At 48.2% G+C, this 18,763-nt stretch overlaps 3 protein-coding genes across 3 annotated transcripts; all 3 read left to right on the top strand.

Moving 5' to 3' along the window:
- The first annotated feature begins 821 nt into the window (after positions 1 to 821).
- Positions 822 to 7,847, top strand: LOC125536864 (uncharacterized). The gene is made up of 6 exons (XM_048700143.2): positions 822 to 1,074; positions 2,086 to 2,321; positions 3,242 to 3,451; positions 3,531 to 3,621; positions 6,899 to 7,136; positions 7,261 to 7,847. The coding sequence occupies exons 1-6, from the start codon at positions 854 to 856 to the stop codon at positions 7,654 to 7,656; spliced, it is 1,392 nt and encodes a 463-aa protein (XP_048556100.2). The 5' UTR covers positions 822 to 853; the 3' UTR covers positions 7,657 to 7,847.
- Positions 7,848 to 7,980: 133 nt separating this feature from the next.
- Positions 7,981 to 10,030, top strand: LOC147985254 (uncharacterized). Its single transcript, XM_087544003.1, has one exon. The coding sequence runs from the start codon at positions 8,522 to 8,524 to the stop codon at positions 9,863 to 9,865; it is 1,344 nt and encodes a 447-aa protein (XP_087400129.1). The 5' UTR covers positions 7,981 to 8,521; the 3' UTR covers positions 9,866 to 10,030.
- A 4,716-nt stretch (positions 10,031 to 14,746) lies between these two features.
- LOC125541575 (uncharacterized) lies at positions 14,747 to 16,921 on the top strand. Its single transcript, XM_048704946.2, has 2 exons — positions 14,747 to 16,062; positions 16,687 to 16,921. Exons 1-2 carry the CDS (start codon positions 14,973 to 14,975, stop codon positions 16,740 to 16,742), a joined length of 1,146 nt encoding a protein of 381 aa, XP_048560903.2. The 5' UTR covers positions 14,747 to 14,972; the 3' UTR covers positions 16,743 to 16,921.
- The last annotated feature ends 1,842 nt before the right edge of the window (positions 16,922 to 18,763 follow it).

Genomic DNA, 18,763 nt, shown 5'->3' with positions numbered 1-18,763 from the left:
ACGTCCTAAAGAAACCACCATATCTTCTTTTGTGAGGGAAGAAATTTCATCAAAATTCTCTAATTATGAAAAATGGCGCACATGTGATGTGTCACTTGTAACGAGGGGAGGAGGAGGTGAAAATTAGCTTTGCATTTATTTTTTTGAGCACATCTGGTTACACTCTGGGAGTGCGGATTTTTGGAGGCAGATCTCCAGTGAGCTCGGTATTTTGCAAAAGTTCAAAAAGCATACTTAAAAGTTCCAAAAAAATCTGAAAAAATACCATGAAAACTTATATGTATTCCGCAAGAACGTGTTAAATTTCGTCAAAAAATGTTGTGATTTGTAGGCTGTACAAAAATAACAAATTTCTGGCCCAATAAAAAAAATAAAAGGCCCATTAAAAATGTGTATTTGTCTTTTTCCTGTACGCCACATGTAAACGTATTATACTGTGAAATTTTGCATATACATAGTATACATGTGCATGTGTGGTCAAAAAATAAATTTGGAATTCCCCCGCAAAAAATAAAATAAAATAAAATTTGGAATTTTTCGCGCTCTGAAAAAATAAAAATTGAAAACGAGCTCATTGGAGCTCGGCCTCCGTTGGCATTTTCCGTACACTCTGGGCCCTAAAAGGCCCAGTTTTGCAAGACCAAATGAGTCCAAACTCCGAAAAGCTGCCCCCCCTGGCAGATGCCTCACGTCACCCAGAATTGGCGCTGCGTCTCCCCGAAACATTCCCCATTTCATTGCCCCTTCTCCCGCTCCCTCCCTCCCCACCACCCGCAGCTTTCGGCGCCGACAGGGAACGATACCCCCCCCCCCCCCCCCCCCCCCCCCCCCCCCCCCCGCGCCGCCGCCGCCCATGGACTCCTCCTCCGATAACTTCGTGGCGCCGGTAGACGAGCGCCAGGACCCACCGCTCCCGAACCCTAGCGAGGAGGAGGCGGGCGGTGAGGAGAAAGAGGGGGGAGAGGAGAAAACCCTAGAGCGGGCGGAGGAGCTGTTTGACAAGGGGTCCAAGGCCATCGAGGAGGGGGACTTCGTCGTCGCCGTCGACTGCCTCAGCCGCGCCCTCGAGATCAGGTTAGGGTTCCTCCCACCCACCGATCCGACTCCTAGCCCGGCGGAAATTCCCCTATGGATGTATCGTGTGCTTAATGTTCATTTGTTTCATTGCTCTTCTGGTCTAGTTACTTCGGCGGTAGGTCTGTCGAGCTTTTGGTTTATGTAGTTTGGTGGGTGGGTTTACCAGGGTTTAAGAGATTCTACAGGAAGGTGATCACCAGTTGTGGTATTTACGTTTATGTGTTCAGCGGGGAGCGCAATGCGATGTGAGAGATGATTATTCGGTTCAATGAGCCTACTCTTATTTGGCAGCAATTATATGGATTTCCCCATTTTGTTGTGATGTGCCATGTGTGAGTTGCGATGGGAACATCTTCGGGAGTATGTATTATATCCATAAGAATGTCTATATGGCTCTCTAGCACTGGCTAGTGCTTCTGACCGGCACCATTAGTCATTGTAAACAAGCAACATTGCACATAGTTAGCACCTCGCGAGAACATTCACCTACTGGAAACTGATTAGATGTGTTCTGTAGATTCAGCTTGTACTTGCAGTGTTTTATATGTGGTTTGTCCTGTTGGTTGTTTTGCTTTGACCTGAGGCCCCTTGACTGTGAGGTTATGTTGGCAATTGGTGCTTGATGTGTGTACTAGGATGAACATTAAATCTAAGTGTAATTACTTGAGGCATAGGTGCTATCTTATTTGAGAAATGTGTACATGCCTCTTCAGTACTGGTTAGTTACGAATATTTACTGTTATATAATTTATTCATCCTACTTCAGAATTGTACTTCATAGGCTGTGCAAGCACCAATCAGTAGTGACCTTTTTATAAAAGACAGTCAACAGGGAGCATAATTAACACTTTGTGTCATCAAAATGGTTGATAGAACCATTATGGTGGTTAGCTCTGGTTGGTCTATTTCATCTCAGATTACGTTACCTTTCATGTTCTTATGCTGTACCCTTAATACCTTTACAATGATACACTGAAAAAAAATATGGCTTTGTTGTCTTGTCACCAGGGTTGAACGTTATGGAGAACTTGCTTCAGAGTGTGCTAGCACGTATTATAAATATGGATGTGCCTTGCTATACAAATCACAGGAGGAGACCGATCCTTTGGGTAATGTTCCAAAGAGTGCACCAGATGAAGAACCAGCGAAGAGCATAACAAATAAAGATAGTGGAAACTCAAAGGCATCCAGCAGCAATGTCAAAGATGACGATCCATCTTCAGACAAAGGTGGTCTTGAAGAAGGTGTGTTGTTATTCCTTTGCCCAAGTAGATTCAGATGCAGTTATACACCAGAGGACGGACATTAATCTGGACATATTATTATATTAGTAACATTATGGTCATTATGATTTAAGACTTCTTTATATTCCTCTTGTTGTACCGACTGGAGACTATCCACAATTAGATGTTAATCAGTAATGAGCTCATGTGCTGCAAAATGCTGGGTCTTATTTGGAGGTATGTAGTGTTCATAGTTATTTCTTGAGTTCTCAACTTCTCATCCACTTCATTGAAGTGATTTTGTTAATTGATTAAACGTCTAAAACAAGTTTATGTTATAGATAGCAGGTGATTTCAGAGGTAGCAAAAATATATGCTTTGATTGCTCATTCAAAAGCTTGTTATGGATCAACAATATGTTGTGTGGCTGTCTGCCTGTCTTCTCCTTTTGTCAGATATTTTCCTTGCAGCTTTAAATATTTATGTCTGCCATTGTTGTTCATACACATGGATGACAATGCCAAATTAGACAGATATGGGCGCATCAAACTTTGAATGTGTTGCAGTTAGCCGTCTAAAATAGTGCACTTTGCATGGCCTTGGTTTTATGCTTTGTAAACTGCCTTTGGCCCTTCCTCAGTCCTTACTCTGTTTGTGTTCTATATTTGAAGTGGGTTGACCTCCGTCTCCGTGCTTATCTCATGGTTCTTGCAAGTTCCCTACTTCTGCAGTTGTGTGTTATGTAAGTTTTGCAAAATGTGAATATCGCTGTCTCACATTTCCATGAGAATTCTAGTTAGTTGCTCATGACTATATATATTGATAAAAAATGATCACATTATGCTGATTAATTCTATGTATGAATGTATATCATTGCTTTAGCTATATTGCTGCTTGCTCTTCTTCCTACCATGGTAAATACTGACATAGTCATTAATTAGGTCAAAACTCAAATGAGAAAGATCAGGAGGATGTAGATGGTGAGAGTGACAAGGATGGTGATGAGATGGCGGGAGAAGAAGATGATTCTGATTTGGATCTAGCCTGGAAAATGTTAGATATTGCAAGGGCAATAGTGGAGAAGAACCCAGACAACACTATGGAGAAAGTGAAAATCTTTTCTGCTCTAGCTGAAGTCTCCATGGAAAGAGGTAACCTCTGTTATCTTAGTTATTCCTGCAATAAACTAGTGTGTGGTCTTGATACTCATGGCCCTACATTTGTTTGCAGAGGACATAGACAACTCACTTGGTGACTACTTCAAAGCTTTGGCCATCTTGGAGCATTTGGTTGAGCCTGACCATCGTCGAATTGTTGAACTGTATCCTCCTTGCGGTAATAATAATGTCATTGTATGCCATGTAGTGGTATGATGCAGCGGCATACTTGGTTTTACTGGTGCGTATTTTATTAGCTGAAGATTTATGTGGCTGAAGTTATCATTATTATTTTCTTATCCATGGATGATGTGGGTCTTTGCATTTGACTCGACGAGTGCGAAGGGTAAGGAAGCTAGCCGAGCCTAGGAGGATTCGCTTAGGTTGCTGGAACGTAGGGTCTCTGACAGGGAAGCTTCGGGAGCTAGTTGATGTAGTGGTGAGGAGAGGTGTTGATATCCTTTGCGTCCAAGAAACCAAATGGAGAGGACAGAAGGTGAAGGAGGTGGAGGATGCCGGCTTCCAAGCTGTGGTACACAGGGACGGCTGCAAACAGAAATGGAGTGGTAGACGTCAAGAGACGTGGGGACCGGATTATCCTGGTCAAGCTGGTAGTTGAGGACTTGGTTCTCAATGTTATCAGCGCGTATGCCCCGCAAGTAGGCCACAATGAGAACACCAGGAGGGAGTTCTGGGAAGGCCTGGAAGACATGGTTAGGAGTGTACCGATTGGTGAGAAGCTCTTCATAGGAGGAGACCTCAATGGCCACGTGGGTACATCTAACACAGGTTTTGAAGGGGCGCACGGGGGCTTTGGCTATGGCATCAGGAATCAAGAAGGAGAAGATGTCTTAAGCTTTGCTCTAGCCTACAACATGATTGTAGCTAACACCCTCTTTAGAAAGAGAGAATCACATCTGGTGACTTTTAGTAGTGGCCAACACTCTAGCCAGATTGATTTCATCCTCTCGAGAAGAGAAGATAGGCGTGCGTGCCTAGACTGTAAGGTGATACCTGGAGAGAGTGTTGTACCCCAGCATAAGCTGGTGGTTGCTGACTTCCGCTTTCGGATTCGTGTCCAGCAGGATAAGCGTGCCAAAGTTGCTAGAACGAAGTGGTGGAAGCTCAAGGGGGAGGTAGCTCTAGCGTTCAAGGAGAGGGTCATTAAGGAGGGCCCTTGGGAGGAAGGAGGAGATGCGAACAATGTGTGGACGAAGATGGCGACTTGCATTCGTAAGGTGGCCTCGGAGGAGCTTGGAGTGTCCAGGGGAAGGAGAAGCGAAGATAAGGATACCTGGTGGTGGAATGATGATGTCCAGAAGGCGATTAAAGAGAAGAAAGATTGCTTCAAACGCCTATACCTGGATAGGAGTGCAGACAACATATAGAAGTACAAGATGGTGAAGAAGGCCGCAAGCGAGCTGTTGGTGAAGCAAGGGGTCGGGCATATGAGGACCTCTACCAACGGTTAGGCACGAAGGAAGGTGAAAGGGACATCTATAAGATGGCCAAGATCCGAAAGAGGAAGACGAGGGATATTGGCCAAGTCAAATGCATCAAGGACGGAGCAGGCCAACTCTTGGTGAAGGACGAGGAGATTAAGCATAGATGGCGGGAGTACTTCGACAAGCTGTTCAATGGGGAGAATGAGAGTTCTACCATTGAACTGGACGACTCCTTTGATGAGACCAGCATGCGTTTTGTGCGGCGAATCCAGGAGTCTGAGGTCAAGGAGGCTTTAAAAAGGATGAAAGGAGGCAAGGCGATGGGCCCTGATTGTATCCCCATTGAGGTGTGGAAAGGTCTCGGGGACATAGCGATAGTATGGCTAACCAAGCTTTTCAACCTCATTTTTCGGGCAAACAAGATGCCAGAAGAATGGAGACGGAGTATATTAGTACCAATCTTCAAGAACAAGGGGGATGTTCAGAGTTGTACTAATTACCGTGGAATTAAGCTGATGAGCCATACAATGAAGCTATGGGAGAGTCATTGAGCACCGCTTAAGAAGAATGACAAGCGTGACCAAAAATCAGTTTGGTTTCATGCCTGGGAGGTCGACCATGGAAGCCATTTTCTTGGTACGACAACTTATGGAGAGATATAGGGAGCAAAAGAAGGACTTGTATATGGTGTTCATTGACTTGGAGAAGGCCTATGATAAGATACCGCGGAATGTCATGTGGTGGGCCTTGGAGAAACACAAAGTCCGAGCAAAGTACATTACCCTCATCAAGGACATGTACGATAATGTTGTGACAAGTGTTCGAACAAGTGATGTCGACACTGATGACTTCCCGATTAAGATAGGACTGCATCAGGGGTCAGCTTTGAGCCCTTATCTTTTCGCATTGGTGATGGATGAGGTCACAAGGGATATACAAGGAGATATCCCATGGTGTATGCTCTTTGCGGATGATGTGGTGCTAGTTGACGATAGTCGGACGGGGGTAAATAGGAAGTTAGAGTTATGGAGACAAACCTTGGAGTCGAAAGGGTTTAGGCTTAGTAGAACTAAAACCGAGTACATGATGTGCGGTTTCAGTACTACTAGGTGTGAGGAGGAGGTTAGCCTTGATGGCCAGGTGGTACCTCAGAAGGACACCTTTCGGTATTTGGGGTCAATGCTGCAGGAGGATGGGGGTATTGATGAAGATGTGAACCATCGAATCAAAGCCGGATGGATGAAGTGGCGCCAAGCTTCTGGCATTCTCTGTGACAAGAGAGTGCCACAAAAGCTAAAAGGCAAGTTCTATAGGACGGCGGTTCGACCCGCAATGTTGTATGGCGCTGAGTGTTGGCCGACTAAAAGGCGACATGTTCAACAGTTAGGTGTGGCGGAGATGCGTATGTTGAGATGGATGTGTGGCCACACGAGGAAGGATCGAGTCCGGAATGATGATATACGAGATAGAGTTGGGGTAGCACCAATTGAAGAGAAGCTTGTCCAACATCGTCTGAGATGGTTTGGGCATATTCAGCGCAGGCCTCCAGAAGCTCCGGTGCATAGTGGACGGCTAAAGCGTGCGGAGAATGTCAAGAGAGGGCGGGGTAGACCGAATTTGACATGGGAGGAGTCCGTTAAGAGAGACCTAAAGGATTGGAGTATCACCAAAGAGCTAGCTATGGACAGGGGTGCGTGGAAGCTTGCTATCCATGTGCCAGAGCCATGAGTTGGTTGCGAGATCTTATGGGTTTCACCTCTAGCCTACCCCAACTTGTTTGGGACTAAAGGCTTTGTTGTTGTTGTTGTTGTTGTTGATGGATGATGTGGGTAATTCTACTGATTTGAATGTCTCACGGGTACCTTTTCACTTACGTAAATGCACATGCAAGTCTAATGTGGCTATTAACTGTGACCAGAGGAAAATATCAGTTATATAATACTGTTATCTTGTAGACTATTGTTCTTTCTTTGCTAATTTCCTTAATCAGTGCTAGACACTTCCGCATTTGTTTGGTCTATGAGTTGGCATCTAAGATTGCAGATGCGATCCCATATTGTGCAAAGGCTGTTTCATTGTGCAAGTCACGTTTAGAGAGCCTGAAAAAAGCGAAGGAAACCTTGTTGGCTGATAAAGGTGACAGTGCATCTACTGCTGATGGAGACTCAAAGAAATTGTCTATTGAAGATGAGCTGGAGGTTGTTACTGGTATATTGCCTGACCTTGAGAAGAAGGTAACTAAACTAGATTCCTTCATCTTATCAACTTTATTCTCGTCTTCAGCCTATTGATGTCTGAGTGAAAATGTTTATGTTTATCATAATGAGCAATGAGATATCTGAACTGTTTTTGGTTCAGCTTGAAGACCTGGAGCAAGCAATGGCAACCCCAAGCTCTGAAATAGAGGAGATTATGAAAAGCATTGCCGCAAAGGCAGGGTTTATGCAGAAGGCTGGCAATGCTGTGGCGCCAAGAGCTGCATCTTTGACTTCTTCACAAATGGGTGGAGTAAACAATGGCTTTGACTCCCCAACGATGTCTACAGCAGCAACATCTGGAAGCACTGGAAGTACTGTTACCGACCTCGGTGTTGTAGGCAGAGGCATCAAGCGAGCTAATATCAAGCCTATTTCTGCTGAGCCTTGTTCGAAGAGACTGGCAGCAGATGATTCACTGTCTGTGAAATGCGACAGCAGCAACAACTCAGATGTTCACCCCACGGTGCAAGATGGCGAGGGTTCCGTATCAAAGTAGAGTTCATTTTCGTTCGCCCTACATGGTGTTAGTAACTTGCTGGAATCTGTGAGCTCCATATTTGGCCCTGTTTAGCTTCATGCAACTTAGTCGTTAAAATGTTTGTGAATTGTGGGAACCATCTTCTCTTAAGTTGTACTAGTAACTTGAACTGGTGATAAGTTTATCAAGCGTGACAGTTGTTTGGTGTCTGATGCGTGTAAGGTGATTTGTGCTTTTCCAAATGCGTGTTTGTACTTACGTGATCTTGTATTTTTAGTGGTTGCTCTGTGTCATAATCTCTTGTGCCGCAGCTGAGCAAGGCTATCTTGGCACGTTTCACTGGTTATTTGATCTGTGTTGTGTACTGAATAACTTTACACTTCGCATGCTTTGCTGCCGATGTTGAGCGGTATAGCGATATGCATTGCAAGCCGGCCAGGCTGAGCTGCCATCGCCACACTGATGCACAGCGGCTACTGCATGTCTCGTCTGGCATGGTTAAACAGAGCTAACCAAAAGAAAAGTGAAAACAAGATACCATCGTTCTAGAAAAATGAGTTCACATTTCCTTGGGAGACATCTACATCTACGGAGGAATTTTTTCTTTTTTTGGGTGTGTGGATCGACACACATGGAGGAATCTTAGAGTTTAGTACTCTATTTTCGTGTTTCCTTGTATATTCTCCGTGCATGTATACATATAGGATCTTGGGCTGCAAAGTATATTTGCTAGTGGCATCAAGGAACCCGTTTTGGCTAAGCTGGCGGGGCTAGAGTCTGCTCGTTTTCCTGGTGCCCGCACCATGGACGGTAGCGTAGCGTGTCTGAAGCGGACTCGTAGTCCCGATCCATCATCATATATACGTACTGGTCACCCCCGATCATGGTTGCAAGGAAATCATATAGTCTAGGTATTCCAAGAAGAAGATCTGGCATGCCAAGAAATCCGTTCTCGTCGGGCCTCCGACACGGCGACGCCGATGCCGCGCAAGCGCAATCGAAGCCAATCATCACCCCGACGACGGATCCTGAACGCATCGACAAATCGCTCTTGCCGCTAAAGAAGAGGGCGACGAGCGACAGTAGCGACCGCGAGGATTCTTGTTTCCTAGTCCCACTTCCACCCAAGAAGAGACGGGTAGATGCCCGCCTAATTCCACTTCAGAGCCACCTGGACCTACTATACCAGACGGTGACAGAAGTTGGCACCAGCGCGTCCAGTCCCGACGCGACCACGTCCCAACACCAGAGACTCACGAGCGGCGGCGACGAGCAACCCTTACACGTGACGCGGCCGAGGCGACCAGCGGCGCGCGACGGCGCATACGTGACCATGGAGGAAGACGAGACGGCACCAGCCAAGAATAAGAAGAAGAGGAAGAAGACGAATAGGAACAGGGATCGAAAGAAGAAATCGCTGCCGGCGCGGGTCGCCGCCCCGCCGCCGCTGCGCCTCGGCACGGGGCTGACGCAGCACCTCGAGACGCTCGGCGCCACGGCTCCGCAGTTCGTCTGCGTCAAGAACCTACAGAAGAGCGACGTGGACCTCAACCAGAACCGCCTCCTCTTCTCGTGCAAGCGCGCCTCCATCGAGCGCCACCCCATCACCGGCCTCCTCTCCCACAAGGAGACCTACCTTGTCCATGAGTGCAAGGACGGCCTGCGCGTCACCGCCTTCGACGACCACGGCAACGAGTTCGGCTTCAAGCTCCGGTACCTCCGCTCCAACGGCGCCTACCGCTTCATCGGCGACTGGGGCGACTTCGTGACGGAGCACGGGATGCAGATCCATGTTGACGTCCAGCTGTGGGCGTTCCGGTCACCGAGCTTGCCCGTGCAGCCCAAGTTGCCCGACAAAGACAAGCAGCGGAGACTCGACGGACTCCAGGCTCACCCTGACGGCGCCCTCGGCCTTCTCCTTCTCTTCCAAGTACGGCACCACGACGCAAGAAACGTCCACCACGCCGAGGAAGAAAAAGAGCGTGCGCCGGCGCCGCGGCCGGTCCATGAGACCAAGAGGAAGGCATCGGCGCGACAAGACAACCTCGCGGATCCGCATGTGAGTCAGAATATCACGTCGGAAGACATGGTTACGGCGGTTGGGAAGGAGATGGCGGATGCCTTGATGGGGCTCTTGATGCTCCGCTCCATTTGCCTCCGTTCCAAAACAGATCCTTGCTTGTTAGGACAACATTTTGACCCTAATTTTACTTTATCTACTAGCTAAATGGCCGTACCTTGCTACAGATTATGAGGTAAAGAGAAATACTTTACTACTCTGCTTCGTCCCATGATATAAGAGCTTGAAAAACATTTATATATTATAAGACTGAAGAAGTATTATATAAGTATCGTATATATGTGATGGAATGAGTCAAACATTTTTATGTCAAATTAACAACAATACCATTGATGACTATAGTTCTTGGAGGCATACTTTTATATGGAAGAAAGACGCCGATAAGTGCCACACGTGTGGGCATTAGGGAGTCCGTCCACACATTTTGTGTGGTGTATAAGAGGAACAGCCCACAAACCTACGTGTGGGCAAAACAATTAGGCCCACACGCCTCTTTCTCCCCCCCCCCCCCCCCCCCCCCCCGATCCTTCTCACACGCGTGTGTGTGGACGAAGTTGATAACGGCCACACGCCTGTATGTCAGGCCTCGTACCACCTGGCCCCGCACGCCACGCGTGACGGTCACCGCGCGCCCGCAGTTGCCATGGTCCAGACCCTCGTCCATGTTCGTTTAATTGCAGTTGCCATGTCGCTGAACTACGGTTGCCATGTCGGACAACTGCAGTTGCCATGGTTGCTCAACTGCAGTTGCCATGTATGGTCTGATCTAATGTAGTTGCTATGATTTCATAACTTTAGGAGTTGCCACATACTAACACTAGGCAGTTGAGAGAGTTGCCATGTGCTCACAAGCATGCTAGGGCAGTTGCCATGTAAAAAGGAAGAGTTGCCATCTGCTTACGTGCACGTTAGGGAAGTTGCCATATACATGCACGTTAGGGCAGTTGCCATGTACCATGCAAAAACATATGGCAACTCGGTAAAAGAGAGTTGTCATCTGCTTACGTGCACACTAGGCAGTTGCCGTGTACCCTGCAAAACACATGACAAACTCGGGTAAAAAAAGAGAGTTGCCACCTGCATATAAAAGCACACTAGGGGCAGTTGCCATGTGCAGTGCAAAAACACATGGCAACTAGCAGCTTGGGTGTGGGAGAGGAGAAGGGCGTGTGGGCAAGATGCCAAATGCCCACACACTAGCCCTTGTGTGTGCGTGCAAAGTGACGTGTGGGCGAACTGCTGAACGCCCACACACCAGCCCCTCCTGTGTGGTGAACGGCCATATGGGCGACCGGCTGAACGCCCACACACCAGGCCAGTCCTACATGGCACTAGAAACATGCCAAGATTCGTGCGCTCACGAATGGACGCGGATCTACGCGTGTGGGCGAGATGCAAACGCCCACACGTGTGGACGTTAACATTTCCGTAGAAGAAGCTCTAAGCACCACAGGTCACCCCATGACTCGAACTCAAATGAGTTAGATAAAACAATAAGGTGACACCCTATTCTCTTCATGGTGATCTAGAGTTCTGCCGTTGATCTTCAGTGCACATTGATCCAACCCTCGCGAGGCTCATTGTACAAGGCGCTACAATAAAATGACTAGCCGGGCCAACTTAGAGCATCTACAACATCCAAGCTCATATATGTTCGTGGACGGTGTCAGGCACGTCATCATTTCTTCTTTTCCATAACCACACTCCCCATATTCAAATATCCATATAAATGTAAGTGCACCATGAATAAACGATACAAAGTAAACGACAATTCATTACATGACAAAATAAAATTCAGTAATTCATACATGAATAAACGATACACGAATGAACAAAGACGTTAATTGTTGCGATTACTGATGACCTTCATGCGGAGAAGCCACTTCTTGCCTTCATCATTCAAGAGGTTTATGTCCTGCAGCATGATCCTCGACTCCTTCATTTCTGTTGCAAGTCTCAACTTGTCTCTCTCAAGATCAAATTCCTTGCATTATCGCAGCTTCTCTTGCCTCTTCAATTCTATTTTGTTATTCTCCAAGTGCAACCTCTCCGGGCCGAACTCCATCTTCTTCCTTTGCACATCTATGAACATCTTGTACCTTTCCTCCTTCATCTTCTTGGTGAAAAAAATGCCGGTCCAAGTGGCGGACATTTTGCTTACCGCGCCATCACGGGCGATCCTCTCCTTCTTCCACTTGTTTCCCTTCACATGCCGATTTTTATTTGGCATGGCTGCTTATATGTTTGCCCCACCAATTTCTTCTTCCTCCTCTAGTCCAATTGATTGAGCATAGCTAGACCCATAGGTTTTCTTCGTCTTCTTCATGACACTTCTAATCTCCTCGAGAACAGTTTGCCACTTAGGTTTCCCGTTCAATTTCATCCAACAATGTGACATTGCGAATGGCTTGTTCTCGTCTTGATGGTACAAAGCCGCTGCCTAAGTTGTATGGGTTTGAACTCTAATGTCGCTTTGGTTCCGGTCAACAACTTGTATGACAAAACCAACAAATTTGCTCACATTCTCTTGGATGATGGACCATCTATGTTGGTGAGAGCACGGGCAACGGTTGGTATTGATTGGGTGTGGTTTCACATAATGTTTTTACTCATGATAAAGTTTGTGATTTTTTCCCAATATTTCTCGCCTTTTTGCTCAGTTCACATATTGGATCCACACTAGTGTTCAACCAACTGTCACACAATAAAACATCTTCAAATTGTTGAATGTCGGACCTCTTGGCTTCACTACCTTCTTTCTTTTTGTGCATTACGTTTGCCCAACTTCAAATGTCGAGGAATTGATTTCCCCCATGTTAAATTGTAAAGGCTCTTGACAACCATTTATCATGTTATTCAAAATTTGTTCCTACAATTTGCATCGTAATTTAACTATCATTCTACAAGTTTGATCTAATGGTATGTGGAACAAATAAATCTTGGAATGCAAATGTCAGAGAGGCAAAGATTGTATCAGGTCTTGTTCCGTCGAACAACATGTGGGCATGCCCGGAGCCGACACTGGCAGACGTCGCCCGATGCCTTTGGAGTTGCAGCGAGTCGGCCATCGTGGTCACGTTCGTGGAGTCTCCCGTAAAGCTCAAATCCGGGATGCCCGTCCACTAGGAGGGCGAAATGGAGTCGCGCTCGCCCGACAAGTTGTTTTTCCTCGCGGCCATGACAGACAGATTGGCATGTGTCGCCACACCGCTCGTGCCAAAGCCCATGCCTCATCACCGACCATATTCGTAGTTGCGTTCACCGCCACTTCACGCTCACGCTGCCTTCGCCGACGCTCCTTCCAGGCAAGGTTCTCCGCCTTGCAAGGAACCGCCACGCCGGGGAGCCTGACCGATTTCGCCGATGCATCATCCGTGACAATGGTGGCGGACAGGGTTGTCGGTGACAACATTAGCGACGACGGACGAGGACGACGACACGAACGACAAGCAAGGAGGGGTGGGCGGCTGCGTGGAGGCGGGAAATGGAGGATGGAGCCGGGAGGAGGGTGGTCGAAGTGATGGACTAGTCAATTTTGAGAGGATTTGGGATGAGTCGGCTTGTCAGAGCCGCGTGGTGGGCGCGTCCGCGTGTCCCCATATCCGCCCCGAATATGGGCTGGGTATTAGTGATGTCGGTCAGTCCAAGCGTTTGGCCCGAATTTGCCAAGTTCAATTGAATGATTGTTTTCTATCCGGATAGTGACTGGGCAAGCCGCCTAGGCGCTTACAATGGATATGTGGGCTCTAGTTGTAGATGCTCTAAGAGCATCTCTAGCCGCGCCCCCAGGAACGCCCCCAAGCCATTTTTCTAGAGCCGGCGGCAAAAATCCTCCCACTCACTTCCCCAAAGCCTTACTTTTCGCCGGATTTAAAGAAAAACGATGCCGGCAAACCCACCCAAACCCAGCCCCCCGGGGGAAGCTGGGCGTGCCGGCGGTTACTTTTTCTCGCCGTTGGCCCACTCTCAGTCTCCCACCTCCCTCTCTCCTCCCTTTTCATCTGGGCCCCACCCACGTGCCCACACCCTCTCTCCTCTCTTTTGCTCTCTCCTCTCCCATGCCCCCCTCTCTCGAGCGCGCCAACGAGGCAACGAGGCCAGCGTCCGGCGTGCGGGGCAGCGAGGTCGCGTGGCCGGCGTCCGGCGTGCTTGACGAGGTCGCCTTGGGCGGATGCTTCGCAGGCTCGCCGGCGTGAGGGGGCGCCCAGGTGCATCTCCACGCCCTGCTTCCTCCTCGACGAGCACTCACGCCGCACCCTGCTTCCTCCCCGCCACCTCGACGCCCGGCCGCGCGCGCCCTGCTTCCTCCTCGCCGAGCCGTGTCGACGCCCTGCCGCGGAGCCACCGCTGGGCTTCACGAACACGCCGGAGGACGGCCTCCTGCAAGCTGCAGCAGGGGAGCTGGGCCGCGCGGAGAGCAGGAGAAGCACACGGGCGCAGCTCCAGCGGTGGCTCTTCCTCTTGGTCAGCCGCGCATGGAGGTGGCGGTGGAGTCGCAGGTGTGGTCGCCGCGGGCGCCGAGGAGGACGAGCTGCTGTGCGACGCTATCATGCCGAGGGAGCGCGCGGCGGCGAAGACGGCGAGTCCGGAGTCCGGGTTGACGTGGACGACGCAGACGCGGGACTCCATCATGGTGACCCGCACGAGTAGGTCGGCGATGGCGGCCGCGTCGGCGTCCGGAGGGAAGGGCGCCTTGAAGGAGACCTTGGCGCGTTGGGCCTCGAGTGCGTCGCCGAGGGCGTCGACACCGCCGCAGCCGTAGTCGTTGTCGACGTAGATGACGGTGACCTCTCTCCAGCCATAGTAGGTGATGATGTCGGCAACGACGACCATCTGGGAGGAGTCGCCTGCGCTGGGAGGGCGTCGATGGCTGAAAAATTTGTCGTCTCAGAACAAAAAATCCGCCGGTGCCTCCCAAGAGGCGGAAAAAACACCTCCTGGGGACACAACCGCTGAAGATGCTCTAAAATCCTTCAGAATCTTGATGCGAGGTATGCCAAGGCCTACATCATCATGTTCTTCTTTGGTAAGTCAACTAGTATCATTACTTTGGTTATTTAAAATAGATACGGATTCTACTGCAATTTTGGTATATACAGTATAATCAATTAACAACAAAATCAAAATGGATGGTAAATTATGATGGTTATTAGGTATAAAATATGTTTACCCTACTTTTTATACACAAACCCAATCCCAGGTGGAGACTACCAAAAGCCCTCGGCTCCATCGCGCGACAAGCGCATCTGCGACCATGTCGGCGTCGTCGCTAATGGAAGACCTCGTGGAGCAAATCCTTGTCCGCCTCCCGCCGGAAGATCCCGCGTGCCTCGTGCGCGCGTCGCTCGTCTGCAAACCCTGGCGTCGCCTCGTCGCCGGCCCCGCCTTCCGCCGCCGGTACCGCGAGTTCCACCGGAGACCTCACCTGCTGGGCGTCCTCCAAATCCTGCAAGGCGATGAACCTTACTACTCCCGATTCGTCCCCACCTCCGTCTTTCACGTTGTGGATCCCGTCCTTCCATGTTGGTTGGTTGTCGACTGCCGCCACGGCCGGGCCCTCTTCGCCACCACAAACCCGCGCATCGAGGGGACCTTGGGCCTCGTCGTCTGGGAACCCATGACGGACGACCAACGCCGTGTTCCGCAGCCCTCGCCGGAGCCGGAGGACTACGTCGACTACGCAGCGGCGGTGCTCTGTGCCGCGGAAGGCTGCGACCACTGCGGCTGCGAGGGTGGGCCCTTTCGTGTGGCCTTCGTATCCACCGACAAGGGGAAGGGGGTGACCTCCGCCCGCCTGTACTCGTCGGAGACTGGCGCGTGGAACGACATCACCTCTCTTCATCACCCCGAGGCCAATGCCCACTTTGCGGCTAGCGTCCATGTGGGAGACGCGCTCTACTTCCGCGGCATCGAGAATTACACCATCGAGTATCAACTTACGACAGCCCGCCTGTACGTGTTGGAGGCGCTGGCCAAGTGTAATGGGAGGCTCGTGACAATGGAGGACGGTGGCCTGGGGTTCGCCGCTGTGGATAACACCATCATAACCCTGTGGGCAAGGGAGACTGGCTCTGGCGCCGGGGGAGCAGAGATATGGACGCAACGCAGGGTAATCGATCTCAAGACGCTGCTTTCTGGAGATGCCCTCTCACACTCAATTAACGGAATCAAATACTATAGTTGGATTCCCGTTGTATCTGTGGTCGGCTTTGCTGAGGGCACTGATACCATTTTTGTTGGCACCGTTGCTTGCGTCTACATGATTGAACTCAAGTCAGGCCGGGTCAGGAAGGTGCTCGATGACTTTGGGAGAGTCTGCGCCTACATGAGCTTCTACATTCCAGGTATCCCGCCTTGATTTTTCAGTTGGCACTTACATTTTCAATCAAAGTAGTATATCACTTTCTAAGTCGTAACGATATGGATGCATGGCTTCTCATACACTAGAATTTCTTTGACGGTGATATTTGTGCTCAAGAAACAAAGGGTTTATTTCCCATCCGGAATAGTAGCAAGTTTGTCTTCTCTTAATGATTTTGTGCATGTGTGGGCAAAGCTGCTGCCGATAGGTTATCTTCTATATCTAAATAGAAAGCTTCCGTTAACCTATTTCGCTCGACATGTAAGCGTGACACCTCATCAAGCAACATGCATTAGAAAATGGCCACCTCAACATTCAATGAGTCATAGAAAAAGGTTCATCTCAACATGCAAACATGCATGATATTTTACAAAAGTACAATAATCAAACACAATAAATCATATATATATTTTTAGTTTTAGCTCTTATATTGTTTCTCCTAATATTCTCATTCCATAAAATCAATATCATTGAAATATATTGTAAATATTCCCGCAACAGCGTGCGGAGCATCATCTAGTTATTAATGTTTTGGAGAGTTAGACTTGTTGGCCTTTAGTCGATGGTAAGCAGCTTTTTTTATTTCTGAATTCTTGTATTTCTGCAGACATGGAAGTAGCTTCTACAGCTGAGGGGCCAAAAGAGTGTGTTTTAAATCTATGACAAACTCTATATGCTGGAGCAGGGCTTCTTCATCAAGGTGGAACTGTGGAAGTGACTTGTAGTGATTTCATACATAGCCTAAGTGGTGCATTGTGGTACATGACTTTATATAGGACCTGCAAGTCCACTTTTTATTGCTGTTCTTCACTTGGCCTTCTGGCCTTATGGGACTTTGTTAATGGCTTGTTTCCCTCAAATCGTTAGCTTTGCCTCTTGGTGTCAAGTTTCACTATGGCTTCACTATAAGGGATTGCAGATCAGCATAATATATACTAGATGGATACACGTACTTCGCCGCGCCGGGAACCGTTGCCTTGGATTGCTAACTGGTAGTGCCTTGTAACAACATATGTTTTTTTCCTTGCAGAACAATATATAAATTATTATGTTGTGATGTTCAAACAAAAAATTAAGTAGCACTATAAGCATGGTACATTAGGTTGTAAATTTAGTATTGCAGGCAACATAATTTTCTTCTGATAACATCTAATGATCTGCCAACACCATATACATAAGCAAGCATGGAAGGCACCACACTTACAAATCAATGAAATACAAGCAGTAATTTGATGGGCTACACATCTTTTTATCACGTATACTTCATTCATTCACAAATATAAGATGTTCTAACTTTTTTTTTTCTAAATCAGGCATATATAGACACGTTGTGTGTTTCACTTATTTTTGTCGTATATAGTCCATATTAAAATATTCAAAACATCATATATATATATATATATATATGTGAATGGAGGGAGTAGATAATACATCACAAAGGTAAATTGACTTCAATAAAATAAATACGTACACAAGACACCATCTGTGCCAGCTACTGCTCTGGGCGTGGGCCTTCGGGGCGCAACGTACATCGTCGCCGGCACTCTCTCAACAATTCTTTCTCTAGGTCTGCCCAGGCCCTGCCATCCACTTGCTGACTTTCTCTTGCGCAATGGGTGGGGGTAAGTTGGTTTGTGTTGTCTTTGGGTCTTGGTCATGTTGTAGAGGTCTTCGGTGTTGGTTGTGACGCGGCTTGGTTGCTCTATGGTTTGCTTCATTGTCATTGGCATGAGGTTGGTCTAGGTGATGCATGTCATATAGTACGCGTGGTGTGTGCGGCTTCTAATTCTAGTGATTAGCGTTGTAATGGCCGAAAAGCGTTGTACCCGGCTTCTTGCCGCTTCTTTCACATAGAACACTTTAGACAGGTAAATTCTTTGCTCGCGAATGCACTCACTAACTCTAACCGACTACTCTTACAATTCAAGTGTCCTATCATGGCGGTTTATATTTCATGTAAAAACAAGGATACATCGTTCGATAAAACATCCACTAGAAGCCCTGGAGGCTCGATCTTCCAAACAATAGTTCGAGACGTCTCCGAGTTCCTAGCCAAAACATCTGCTGCCATATTGGCTTCCCTAGGACAATGATTAAATACTATAAAACTAAAATTACGAGCTAAGAAAGAGCACTCTTCATAGATGGCCGCGGCCGGTCCGAGGGAGTTCCCACTGCTGTGCATAACCTCAATCACCTCCATGCAATCTGCTTCGACGTATAGTTTGTTGCATCCCAGATCATTTGCTAACAGCAGCCCATCTCTCAGGGCCCTTGCTTCCGCCGTCGCCGCGTCCTCCGCAAAGGAAATATCACCGCATGAAGCAGCCATGAAAATTTCCATGTCATCATGTAATATTGCTCCTGTACTCCCGGAGCCACTATCCAGATCAAAACCAACATCTATATTAAGTTTCACAGTGCTTTCAGGTGGCTTCTCACAGCCATGTCTCCTAATCCTCGCCTTCTTTTCTCTCGCTCTCGTGAAATTCTTTGCTAATGCAGCAATGGCCTATGCTGATTTGGCTGGGTCCTGTAGGAGATCCTCATGAACGTAGCAACGTCGTTCCCACCACACGTACCACACAGTAGTGGCCACTAGTTCATTACGTTGGACCCCTGACATCGAAGGCTGCAAACTGCTCCTGGACAAAAATAAATCAGCTAGCGCTGAGCCTCCTTCA

This window comes from Triticum urartu, chromosome 2A (genome assembly GCF_056163025.1).
Source record: "Triticum urartu cultivar PI428250 chromosome 2A, HENAU_Tu73, whole genome shotgun sequence".
NCBI lineage: Eukaryota > Viridiplantae > Streptophyta > Magnoliopsida > Poales > Poaceae > Triticum > Triticum urartu.
This window is presented reverse-complemented; position numbering and strand designations above follow the sequence as displayed.